At 36.7% G+C, this 12,266-nt stretch overlaps 1 protein-coding gene across 3 annotated transcripts in view; it reads left to right on the top strand.

Annotated features, from left to right (window-relative positions):
* The window catches only part of LOC110260239 (uncharacterized), a 440,837-nt gene that overhangs the window by 296,672 nt on the left and 131,899 nt on the right, over window positions 1-12,266 (top strand). For all 3 annotated transcript variants that reach the window (XM_085021871.1, XM_085021872.1, XM_085021873.1), the window contains one exon: window positions 10,394-10,528. In XM_085021871.1, coding sequence (XP_084877997.1) covers window positions 10,394-10,447 — 54 coding nt within the window. In that variant the 3' untranslated portion in view covers window positions 10,448-10,528. The remainder of the gene's footprint in view (window positions 1-10,393; window positions 10,529-12,266) is intronic.

Here is a 12,266-nt window from a genome sequence, read left to right as displayed (position 1 = left end):
CCACCGCTGAGGATAGTTGGAAAACCTGGACAAAATGCATAAAAATCACTTGCTGGAAGACATGTAAATGTAACAAGATGGGAAATATTACTAGGCTAGAATCCAGTAACAAAGAGAGGCTAAGGCAGTCAAATCAGGAGCTTGCAGTTTCCTTTTACTTGGGGATGTTAGACAAGTCCAGAGGAAACAACTGAGAGGCTAAGAAGCTAAAGACCGTGGGGACTTGTGTCCTAGCCCACCAAGGGCAGGAATCATGGTGAGTGGCCTCCACTCCTTAAACTTTGGGTTAAAATCCTAAAAGGTTGCATCCTAGCCGTGTGAAGCAGAAGTTAGATTGGCCCTCACAGGGAGTACACCTCACTTCACTAAAATGTCAGTCCTTAAAATTTAAGTAAGGTGCTTTCAGAGTGCTAGAACACCAGTGCTTGGCATAAGAAGCGTTCTTTCAAAAAAAGAAAAATAAGTACAGCATCATCTCAAACCAATTTTACAAACAATTTTGCAAATGCAGTAGCTCACAATAAAAAAATAACCTTGAAGAAAAGCCAATTTCTAAAGGTCAAATACTGTACTAATTCCTCCCTCTCTATATACAGATATATATATAATTTTCAAAATGACAAAATTATGGAGATTAAGATTAGTGGTTTCCATGGGTTAGGGATGGGGGCAGTTGTAGTGGTGGGTGTGACCATAACTATAAGGGCTGGCAGGAAGGATATCTTTTCGTTTATGGAATAGTTCTATATCTTGTTTGGAGTGGTAATTACATGAATCTATGCATGTAGTAAACTGATGATTTTCTGGTTTGATGTTACCTATAGTTACATAAAATGTAACCAATGGGGAAAACTGAGTGAAGGGAGCATAAGATCTTTCTGTAATACTGTGCAATGTTCCAAAAATCTATAAATATTTTAAGATAAAAAGTAAAAAAAACCCAAATACATCAGACGTTTAGATCACATGCATGAAAACAAACAGAAACATAAAACAATAGAAAAAGATCAGCTGGAGGTTTCCAATATTAGGGAATTTTGTTTATTTATTTAAAATTTTATTTTTATTACAGTATAGATGATTTACAGTGTTGTTAATTTCTGCTGTACAGTATAGTGACCCAGTCTCTCTCTCTCTCTCTCTCTCTCTCTCTCTCTCTCTCTCACACACACACACACACACACACACATTCTTTTTCTCATAGTACCTTCCATCATAGTCTATCCTAAGTCTATCCCTATGCTATACAATAGGAACTCATTTGCTTATCCATTCTAAATGTAATAGTTTGCATCAACTGACCACAAACTCCCAGTCCTCCCTTTTGGTAGGGAGTCCTCCACTCCCTACCCCTCCCCTTTGACAACCACAATTCTATTCTCTACGTCTGTGAATCTGTAGATAGGTTCATTTGTGCCATATTTTAGATTCCACATATAAGTGATATCATATGGTATTTATTATGCTCAATGAAATAAGACAATTTAGAATTTTTCAGAGAGCTAGAAATTAAGAATGAAAAATATAATCAAAATTAGGAACACAGTGGACAGATTAAGAGATTCAACATAGCAAAGAGAGAATTAGTGAATTAGAGATAGATTAGAATAAAACATCTCAAAACACAGACAAAAGGATGAAAAATACAAAAGTGAGGGTAAAAAACATAGAGGATAAAAAAATCAAGCTTCAGTCATAAATTCTTGTGTCCAAGGAATAAAGTGTTTCCTCTCTCCTTTTGGGAGAGGAAGAAAAGGCAAGTTTTTCTTACTTCTGTATATAAGCAGACAATGTCAATTTTTTCTCTATTTCTCATCTCTGACACAGACTTTGAAGTTTATGTACATAAGATACTTGGCTTGGTTTTCATTGTGCTGCCTCAGGATCAAAGTAGGGTTTTGCAAACCACATGGTCATTATTTGCCTCTTAAGCAATTGATGATAATTTGTCTCTGATCTAAATACCATGTACACATTTAGTGTAAAAATTAATAATTGTGAATATTTTAGAAGCCCAACAATAAGAATGAAGAAAAGAAGCTATCCACTAAAAAGTACTAATGTGTAACTGTGAAATCCATTTATATTGTTAGCTAAAGAGGCAAAACTATACTAGATTATTTTGGGATATTGGTGAAACAATGAGAAAAGAAAGAATGTGATTACCATAAATTTCAAGATAGAGGCTACATATGCAGTGGAGTGGGGGAATAGTGATTTGGAAAAAGCCAAAGGAGAGGCTTTGGGACATCCTCACTGTTCTGTTCCTTGACCTAAATATGCTTATATTGACATTCTCTGAGTTAAATTATCAGCAGTGACTTTATTTCATGCACCTTTCTGTATGTAGTAGTTCATAATAAAAAGATCAATACACTTCTGGAGAAAATTCAGGCTTCAAGCACCTAATCTGAATCTCTGCTTTAAGAGGTTATATCATCTCTGGATTTTTTTCTCCCATCTTAAGAAGAACTCGAAGGTGTTTTTTCCTAGCTAGGCTTCCACTAACATACAGTTATGCATGGGGAATGAGAGAGCATACAATCGTCTGGTACTCCTAATACCATGCTATCATGATCTTCTTTGTTACTTATTCAAGAATTACCTCAACTGACTTTTAACTCTCTCCTTGTCCTTTATGACATGCCTTTTAAGACACAAGATGCAGTTTATGGGTCTATCATTGCACTGACATTTCTTATTAAACTCATTAATAACATTCAGTAATTCAGCCACTCACTCAACAAGTATTAATTAAACTTAGAAAGATTCTATGCTAAATGACAGATGTACAACATTGAACTGAATGGGTACGTCCTAACTTTCAGGGAGTTTACAGTCTTGTGGAGGATGTCCCAATTTAACAGGCAAGTATAATGCCATTTCATCACTGCTGTGATAAAAGGAATAGATGGTCTAGTGGGAACATAGAGGAAGAGGACTTAATTCAGAATTGACAGGTCATAGTAGACTTCAAGGTGATGTAATATCCAAATGAGACAAATATAGAAGGAAGTTAGCCCATTGAAAAATGAGGTAACATGGTGAACAGTGGGTAGCAATTCAAAAGTTAAATTACTGGAATTGAAAAAGTTCAGTTAAGTAGATAGTATGAAATCTGAGGGGAAGAATGTCAAGTAATGATATTGGTGGCATCAGTAGAGGACAGATCATCTTTGGACTTGTAAGTAAGAACAAGATGTATGGACTTAACTCTAAATGCAACAAAATGCCAATGATGGTTATAAGCAGAAGAATAAGATCATACTTGAATTTTAAAAAGACCATGCTGGGGAATAGATTGAAGATGAGCCAGCTATACTCAAATAGCTTATAAAAAACCATCTTCAAGCAAGAGGTAATGACAGTGAACTTTAGGTATAAAGGTATAGATAAGTTACAAGAAAATGTACACATCATGTGAGCATTAATCAGAAGGAAGTGGACTTTAGGACAATGAGTAATACTAGGGATAAAGAGAAGTTATAATGATAAGAGGTTCAATTCATTAAGGTACTCCAATCCAAACTGTGAATGTACTCCCTGCACCTCTACGGGCCACATTTCCAGTTTTGGTGAATAGGATGTGTGTGGAAATGATGTGTGTTAACTTCTGGGATAAGGTAGTTCAGCGTCTGATGTTTCTGCCCATTTACTCTTCAAGCCATGTGCCTTCTGAATGATGCTAAAATGACCATTAGCAAGTGTCTTAGTGCAGCTAGAGATTATCATACTAAGTGAAGTTAAGTCATAAAGAGAAAAACAAATACCATACAATATCACTTATATGTGGAATCTAAAATATGGCACAAATGAACCTATTTACAAAAAAGAAATAGACTCACTGACATGGAGAACAGACTTATAGTTGCCAAGGGGAATGGGGGAGGGAGTGGGATGGACTAGGAGTTTGGGGTTAGTAGATGCAAGCTATTACATTTAGAATGGATAAGCAATGAGGTCCTACTGTATAGCACAGGGAACTATATTTAATCTCCTGGGATAGACCATAATGGAAAATAATATTTTTAAAATAATGTATAATACACACACATATACATAATGTATATATACATTATATACATATAAATAATGTGTGTATGTGTGTGTATATATATATGACTGAGTCACTTTGGTATACAGTAGAAATTGGCACAGCATTGTAAATCAACTATAATAAAAAACTGAAACATCCCAGTGATAGAAGGGAAGAAACAGCTGCCTCGGACCCACAATCTCAAATCCCTGGACTTGAATGTTCTCACGCCCACAGGCTTCTAGAGCCATCTGTTCCAGGGACTCTGGCTAGAGCGTGTCTTGTGCCCTGCTCCCTTTACCTTGGCTCTGACATAGGAAAGGTTTTGTTTTGTCTTTTTAAAAATCTCTCAAACTGAGGCTTGAGCTGGAGACATATTTGGTCTTTGAGAAACATTGTGCAAAACTTGTCCTTGTGTGGAAGAAGCTGTCTCGTATCACTTTAGTGTAGACTAAATAATGTCAGCAGGTGTACGGGGACCTCATTACTTATTTTTGGTATCATTTATAAACACAGAACAAATGATGTTTGTGTTGGTCCAAAACCAAGGCTTCTTGATTCCTTTGCCACTCTCCACACGAGCATGGACACATGGGGGCCTTCACTGACTAGGGTGGATGACTTTGGCCTTCCTGGCTGTGCTGGCGCTTTGTGCTCCAGTCTCATCAGTGAGGGGGACCCAAGATCTGTTGAGGTCTGGGTACACTTAAGAGGCAGACTTGGAAGGGATCCTCTTTTCTGCGCTGAAACTGGAGTCTGTGCTTTTAGGAAGATGCTGAGGATCACGTGGTTCTGTGGCCAGTATCTAGTGCAGTAGCTCTTAGGCCAGTGCTGTTGGAGGGATGCTTCTCTTTTATGTGTCACTGAACAAAACACTGGTCCTATATCCTTTGTTGCACTTTAAAGTGAGATTAATTTAACTTTCATTTGGTTGAAGACTTCCTAAGGGAGGAAATTCAGTCTACTCGTTTGGTAATAGATAAATGGGTATTAAACTTTCTGCAAACTATTGCCTTTGGAAGCAAACTGTTGCCTTTTGAATAGATGAGCAATGGGATCCTGCTGTGTACCACTGGGAACTATATCTAGTCACTTATGATGGAGCATGATAATGTGAGAAAAAAGAATATATACATGTATGTGTAACTGGGTCACCTTGCCGTACAGTAGAAAATTGACAGAACACTGTAAACCAGCTGTAATGCAAAAAATAAAAATCATTACAAAAAAACAGAAAAAAAAAAAAACTTTCTTAAAGGCGGCAACTGCAGTTGGAGGATAGTCTTGAGGTTCCCGTGAAACTAGCATTGCTCTATTTTGATTTTTCTCGTTTAGGCCAAGGCCTGAACTTTTTTTTTTTCCCTGGGAGGTGGAAGAATTAATCACTGCCCCCCCCACACACACACCCCACCAAACGAGCCTCATACCTTTATAAACAAACATATACCTTACTGAGGAAAGGAGCTAGGGAACCACCTTTTCACTTCTCACTGTGTACATGTTCAATCGCTGTCTTGAAAACTGTTTCAAATTCCTGCTGTCTTTTTCTTTGGACAGTGTTGCATCTAGACAAGGAGCTGAGCTGACCTTCCACAGAGACCTGGAGTCTGAAATGATCAGAACAATTTATTTGTGTCTTCTGTTATGCTTGTATCTCTTGTTTTGACAATAAAAATCCTGACTATATCAAAAAAAAAATTTAAAAAACAAATGTCTGAAGTGGAGGACTTAGTTAACTTTTTAAAAAAATGTTGTGCTTAGTTAACTTTTTAAAAAAATGTCATTAAACTTAGGGTATGTGATTTGACCATATTTTAGTAAGTCACCATTATTGTTAGTATTAGCATCAGTTTTCTTTCTCTGTGCTTGGTTCTTCTTTATTTCTCCTTCCCCACTGTAGGCTCTTATCATCTCTGGTCTAGACTACTCCAATTATCTGATAGATAGTACCTTGCCTATAATCATGAGCTTCTAATTCACACCTAACACTGCCCACAGATTGATCTTTATGAAAGAAAAATCTGATCATGGCAATCTTCTTTAAATCCTATACCTAATCTCATTGCCTAAATTTGTCTTGTTTAGCACCTAATGGCTTCTTTCAAAGGAAGAATCTTATCATTCTTAGTTCTAAGAAATTCTCAATTACCATGCATTTAAATATTGTTTGCTCTTCCTTAACAATGAACTCTCCAGTTAGAGCTTCTCTTAGATGCTGCAACTTCTGGATTTATTCTCCTTGTCCTTAACTTTTATCCTTATACTCATCTTTTTACAAGAGGTTGTATTGTATTCTAAAGTAATTCTTAGGTTCAATCTTCTGTGTGTTTTTAGTGGTTTAGTAAGTGTTCTCTGGAATTGACTCATGTGACTTATTAGAGTGAATTTTATAAAAATCCTATAATTTTTCTTATCTGTAAAATAATGGTCACAATAGTGTTGCTTATTTGACTATGGTGAGAAGTAAATAAAATATATATAAAGCTCTTAGGATAGTGCTTGGCATATAAGTGACCCAATAAATGATAGTATGTTATTATTTTTTTATTAATTTTCTTTTCAGCTGTTTCCATTATGCTGTTCAGTCCATCTATTAATTTTTTAATTTCAACAATTATGTTTTTCACTTCCTAGGCATTAATTATTTTTTATTTGTAATTGCCTGTGCTATTTTTTATTTGTTAAATGTAATGTCCTGCTCTAACTCTGTGGATGTTAATTATACATATCTTCAAATTTATAACCATATAAATTTTGATTGTCCTTTTAACTCTTTCTTGGGTATAAGATCTTCAATTGTGTCTCTCATGGAATGTCTTTCCTCAGATATTTGGTCATTCCTTTATTATGCTCATCTTCACAATGGAGACTTTGTGTTGGATTTGCAATTCCATCTGTTTTGATAGCTTCCTTTTAGTGGCTTCATATTTCTTCCATCATGTCTTATCTGCTTTTCATAATTTATAAATTTCTCTTGACTTCTGCCTCACTGATAATCTTATACATTTTTGAGAGAGGCTTATTTCAGAGAGAAGGTTTTTTTCTATGACTTGGAATTTGACTAACTCTTCTTCCTCATTTCCCATCACAGTTTCCGGCTTCATGAACTAATGCAATTCACTGATATTCCCAGCTGTCCCTACAGTATTCCTTTTCAAAAGCTACTTCCTCTCCTTAGACTAGCTGGTTCTGAATTTCATTCCTCCAACATGTCACTATAGGTCAGCTCTGCTAGAATATGGTTTTCTCTCTAAGCTTCTTTAATAACCCTTCTCCACCCTGAGTGGAATTGGCCACTACTTTCTTTGTCACTCAGCCTAACTTAGCTCCTATATTCCTATCAGTACAACAGTAATATATCATTATTTGTATTGGTTTATATGTGTTAAAGGGGAAAACATGAGTCAACATTTTTAATCCTTGGTCTTCAACCTTCACTGCTCTTCTAAAGAGCAAGTGTCAAGGAATATCTTTCAGCTTGCCGATCTGGATAATATATGAAAGTGCAAACTGGGAAGCTGAGAAAGATTTAAATAGGACTATTTAAGGAAAGAGGTGGGGGAGGAAAATCCAGAGTGGGAAGGAGGCTGAAGTCAGACACTGAGAGGCTGGAAGTGAGGGATTTGGAGGAGGAGGGAGGGAAAATTTTTTAAAATTAAAAAAAAAAGTGTAAGGAGATTAGGAAAGATTCTTTTTGAGTAGGATGGAAAGAGGAAAAAGAAAGGGGATGACTAAATTTTTCTGTGCAAAATATATTTGGGGGGAAGAAAAAGTAAGAAGGCAGCTATCTGCAGGCTAGAAGAGGTTTCTCACCAAGAACCAAATCTGCCAGGACCTTGAACCTCCAAAGATGTAAGAAATGAACATCCATTGTTTATGCTACCCAGTCTGTGGTATAAGCAGCCCACGCTCACTTATATAGTTTGATTTCACCTTACTGAGCTAATATCTGTTCTTACCCATTTCGGAGCTTCTGGAGAAGAACTTATCCCACAGGGTTAAAAGGCCATCCCCCTAGTTTTAGGAAGGTACAGAGTAGCAGTAACGTGACTGATAGATAGTCACAGGGAGAAAGGAAAGGATGTTTATGATGTTCTCCCTCTCTTAGTCGGCACATAGGCAAGCCCAGGGTCACCAACTAATATATGGTCCAACCCAAACGTATGAATTTATTAATATCTACACCAGGGCAACAGACACAGACTAGAGCTGGCCAGGACAAATCCAGATGTTAGTTAACCTAGTTTAGTTCCTTGTTTGAGTGACAAATGATGCTAATCCAGCTCTAGTTCTCTTTTTCTCACAAGTTCCCCTGGGGCACAGTTGTCATTGCTTCAGTCTTAGGCAATTGGCTGGTGATAAGACCTATATTAGGGTTTAAGGGAAGAGAGAGTCTTTTTTTTTTTTTTTTTTTTTTTGTCTTTTTGCTATTTCCTTGGGCTGCTCCTGTGGCATATGGAGGTTCCCAGGCTAGGGGTCGAATCAGAGCAGTAGCCACCGGCCTACGCCAGAGCCACAGCAACTCGGGATCTGAGCCACGTCTGCAACCTACACCACAGCTCACGGCAATGCCGGATCGTTAACCCACTGAGCAAGGGCAGGGACGGAACCCGCAACCTCATGGTTCCTAGTCGGATTCGTTAACCACTGCACCACGACGGGAACTCAGAGAGAGTCTTTCTTAGGCCTCAGTCTAGATGTCAAGTAATAAAATAGTAATTTGGAAAAAAAAAAAGTTTTGGGTCCCCAAAATTCTTGAGCCTTATATATTTCAAAAGTCAAGGGTTTGTTTGGGTTCTGGTTTGATTTCTTTTTTTAATTTAAAAAGCTAAAACTTTGCATATACAATATATTTTGCAAACTCCCCAGTAAGATCTGGGGAAGCACCCTCTGGTCAAACACATTAATATATTTTTCAACAAAAAAATGTGGATAGTCACTTAGTTTGGATAAAGAAAGAGTTTAAATAGGCATTCATAAGTCCAGATTTGGTTTTGCTCCCAAACAAATTAACTGTAAATTAATGAAAAAAAACCTTTTGATTTTAAGTTTATTAGATTTCAGAATCACAACTAAGGAATAGAAAAGACTTTCTCTTATGTGAGGACCTAGAAAGTCATACTGCTTGACATGTAGAACACTTTGAACAATTTTGTGATCAAGCTACCTTAATAATAAAATGCTGAGTCCAAACATAAAGCAGGAATTGGTGGAAAATCAATGCAGGCTAGATCCAGTCATTGGTTGCCTTACCAATATCAATTTCCCATCATTATCTTTGGTAACTGTACTTGAATCTCCCTCTAAGTAACCACCTTTCTCTTTTGTGTAGTAGCTTTGTGTTTGGGGTATAGTGACTCTACTCTCTGATCAAATCAATAAGCCTAATCACATTCCCTCAGGCTCCAGCATTAGGTTAAGGGAAAGGAAGGAACCAGTTCTGAGCCCCAAATACAGGACCCCCTTACCTATACCTGTCTCAGAAATAGCCCAATCAAGGTAAAATTCAAAATTCTGATCCATGGTTGACAATGGAGGAAGCACACAATCCCTGTTTCTGTTTAGAACCACAGGTAAATTAGCCTGGGGATAAACTGACATTTGGGAGAAGGCTTAAGAATCAAAAAGGAACAGAATGAAACTCAAGGTTATACTGTGCTGAATTTTCTCTCACCTTTGAGTTTCTTGATGACAAGTCAACAAATTGCCAACTTGTGTGGGGTTTTCTAATACCTATAAAAGCATCCAAATGTGATGTATTTTAACACATTTTTTTTCTATCTCATTAGATTCTTTGAAGGAAGTACCAGGATTAATTTATTTCCAACTTCCCAGTTCAAGCATAGTGCCTATCTTATCATAAGCCTAAAATAAGTGTTTAGTTAAGGATGCTATATAGTCTGAAGCCTGGTATAGCATAGTTCTCCAGTATGAATAAAGTAGAAGCAATATTTATAAATAGGAAAAGAAAAGACAGTAGGCAGTTCATATTTATAAATGAATGTATAAATCAGTTGATAAGTGAAGAACTTAAACCTGAAATTTATCATTTCATATGGTTCTCCTATTTTGCTACAGTGATAGCTAAGACAGCTACAAATATACACCTTTGGTTTAAAAAACAAACAACCCTGAACACTAGGAAAAAAACAGAACATAAACAAAAGGAAGGAAAAAAAATCCAGTCCAATAATTTTTTAATGGATAGTGGGTTTCAGAATAAGAATAAGAAAAAGGAAAATAAGTTCATAGTGAAATATCATGAACATGGCACTTCCGCAAACAGCATTCTTATTTTGCAAAATGTATAAGCAAGCTAAGCCTAATTCCAAGTTCTTTTTAACATTTTGATTTCAGTGCTCCCAAGAAAAAAGAATTTGGTTATCTGGCAATGGTTGTTGCAAAAATTAACTAAAAAGGATGCTTTGCTAAAAGGAGAACCAAATGGCAACGTGGAATGTTCTTTGAGACAAGAGCCAGAAGTCTTACATGGTAAGAATTCTATCTTTCTTTGATATTAATAGCAGCTAGAATGTAATGTATGTCCCAGCCTGCAAGATAAAACCCACCCCTTTAAAAATCAAGACAATGTAACTTTAAGCAGCAAGTGAAATGAAGGCTAAATATTTGGGAAAAACACTGTAATGAACTGTAAGATATGTAATGAAAGAATCTTCACTGTGCAGAATCAATGTCACTGTCACATCTGCTAAGCTATGACATGCATCTATCAAAAATACTTTAGAAATAATTAAGTGGATCATTACTGTATTACTCTTTCTCCCCCTCACTGTGGGGGCAGACTAAGTAACTCATTACCGAATTCTCTTAACCCAGTGGAGTCCTAATTTCTATTTTTAAGCATCTATTAATGTCTTATATATTACTTATAGCTATGTCAGATGAAAATATCTCATGCATTTCTTTCTTTCTTTTTTTTTTTTTTTTTTGCCTTTTTTTTTCCCTAGGGCCACACCCGCGGCATATGGAGGTTCCCAGGCTAGGGGTCTAATTGGAGCTGTTGCCGCCAGCCTGTGCCAGAGCCACAGCAACTCGGGATCCAAGCTGCGTCTGCAACCCACACCACAGCTCATGGCAATGCCTGATCCTTAACCCACTGAGCAAGGCCAGGGATCGAACCTGCAACCTCATGTTTCCTAGTCAGATTCGTTAAACACTGAGACACAATAGGAACTCCCTGCATGCATTTCTTCAAGATTTATGATTAGGATGATAAAATCAGTTGCTATAATATCAAGAAAAATGACATTGCAAATTTCAAGTACAAGGCAACTTAATTTGTCCACCTTTTGCCTAACTATAGCTGGTGATTATTTAAAAAATTAAGTTACCGTCTGCACATCACATTTATTGTTTCACACATTTAGTGAAATTTACTCAGCACATACTCTGTCAGGCATTTTACTAGACGCTGAGAATTCAAAGACAGAGGGACATAGGATTAACCTCTCTACTTGCAAATGTTTCCCATTGTAGTACAGGCTAGCTCATAGAAGGAACATTTATCTTTTCTGTCTTGCTAAAAATGCCAGAGAAGTCCCAGTGTTTTAGTCCACAGGCAGTTGTTCCTATGTATTAAATGTCTTGCAGCCCATTTACCAACTCTTAAGATGCCTTAAACATCTCCAGACTTAACCCGATTGTTCAGTTGAATCATGTTAAATACCTGGCATCCTACTGAGGAGAATGTGCTGATGTTCTTCCATAAACCGAAAAGCTCCGTTTCCACTGCCTTCGCTCAACAACAGTGAAGATCTACGTTCCCTTGAGGGAAATATGGGAAGAAACTACCTTAAAATTATCATAAAATCAAGCTTAAGCTAAACCAAAAGGGAAATGGTTGGTACATTTTGTCATAGAAATTATAATGAAATAAGACTCCGAAGTATTCTCCTTCCATCTAGCTGTGAATTAATAGTAAAAAAAAAAAGTAAAACACCGTTAAAGGCCTTTTATCCTCATACATATTTAAAATTTAATGACCAGATGTGCTTGCTATTTCTGTTTTAATTGAGCTGTGAGAATCCAGTCACTGGAGTGGGTTAGCACTTCCAACAGTCTCAAGGGGGTTTCCTGAGCTTTCTCTGCTACCCCAAAGAAGCTGGCTTGCAATGGTTTGATTATTGGGGGGGAGGCATTAGTTGATTTCAAATTAATGTGTATTTTCATATGTTTGTATAAATGTGGATAACATTATTTTTAAAAGAAT

This window comes from Sus scrofa, chromosome 4 (assembly GCF_054392235.1).
Source record: "Sus scrofa isolate SSC_HxYL_T2T_F1_AM1 chromosome 4, Sscrofa_HxYL_maternal_Yorkshire_Landrace_v2.0, whole genome shotgun sequence".
Taxonomy (NCBI): domain Eukaryota; kingdom Metazoa; phylum Chordata; class Mammalia; order Artiodactyla; family Suidae; genus Sus; species Sus scrofa.
The sequence above is the reverse complement of the archived record's forward strand: the minus strand, read 5'-3'. Positions and strand labels throughout refer to the sequence as shown.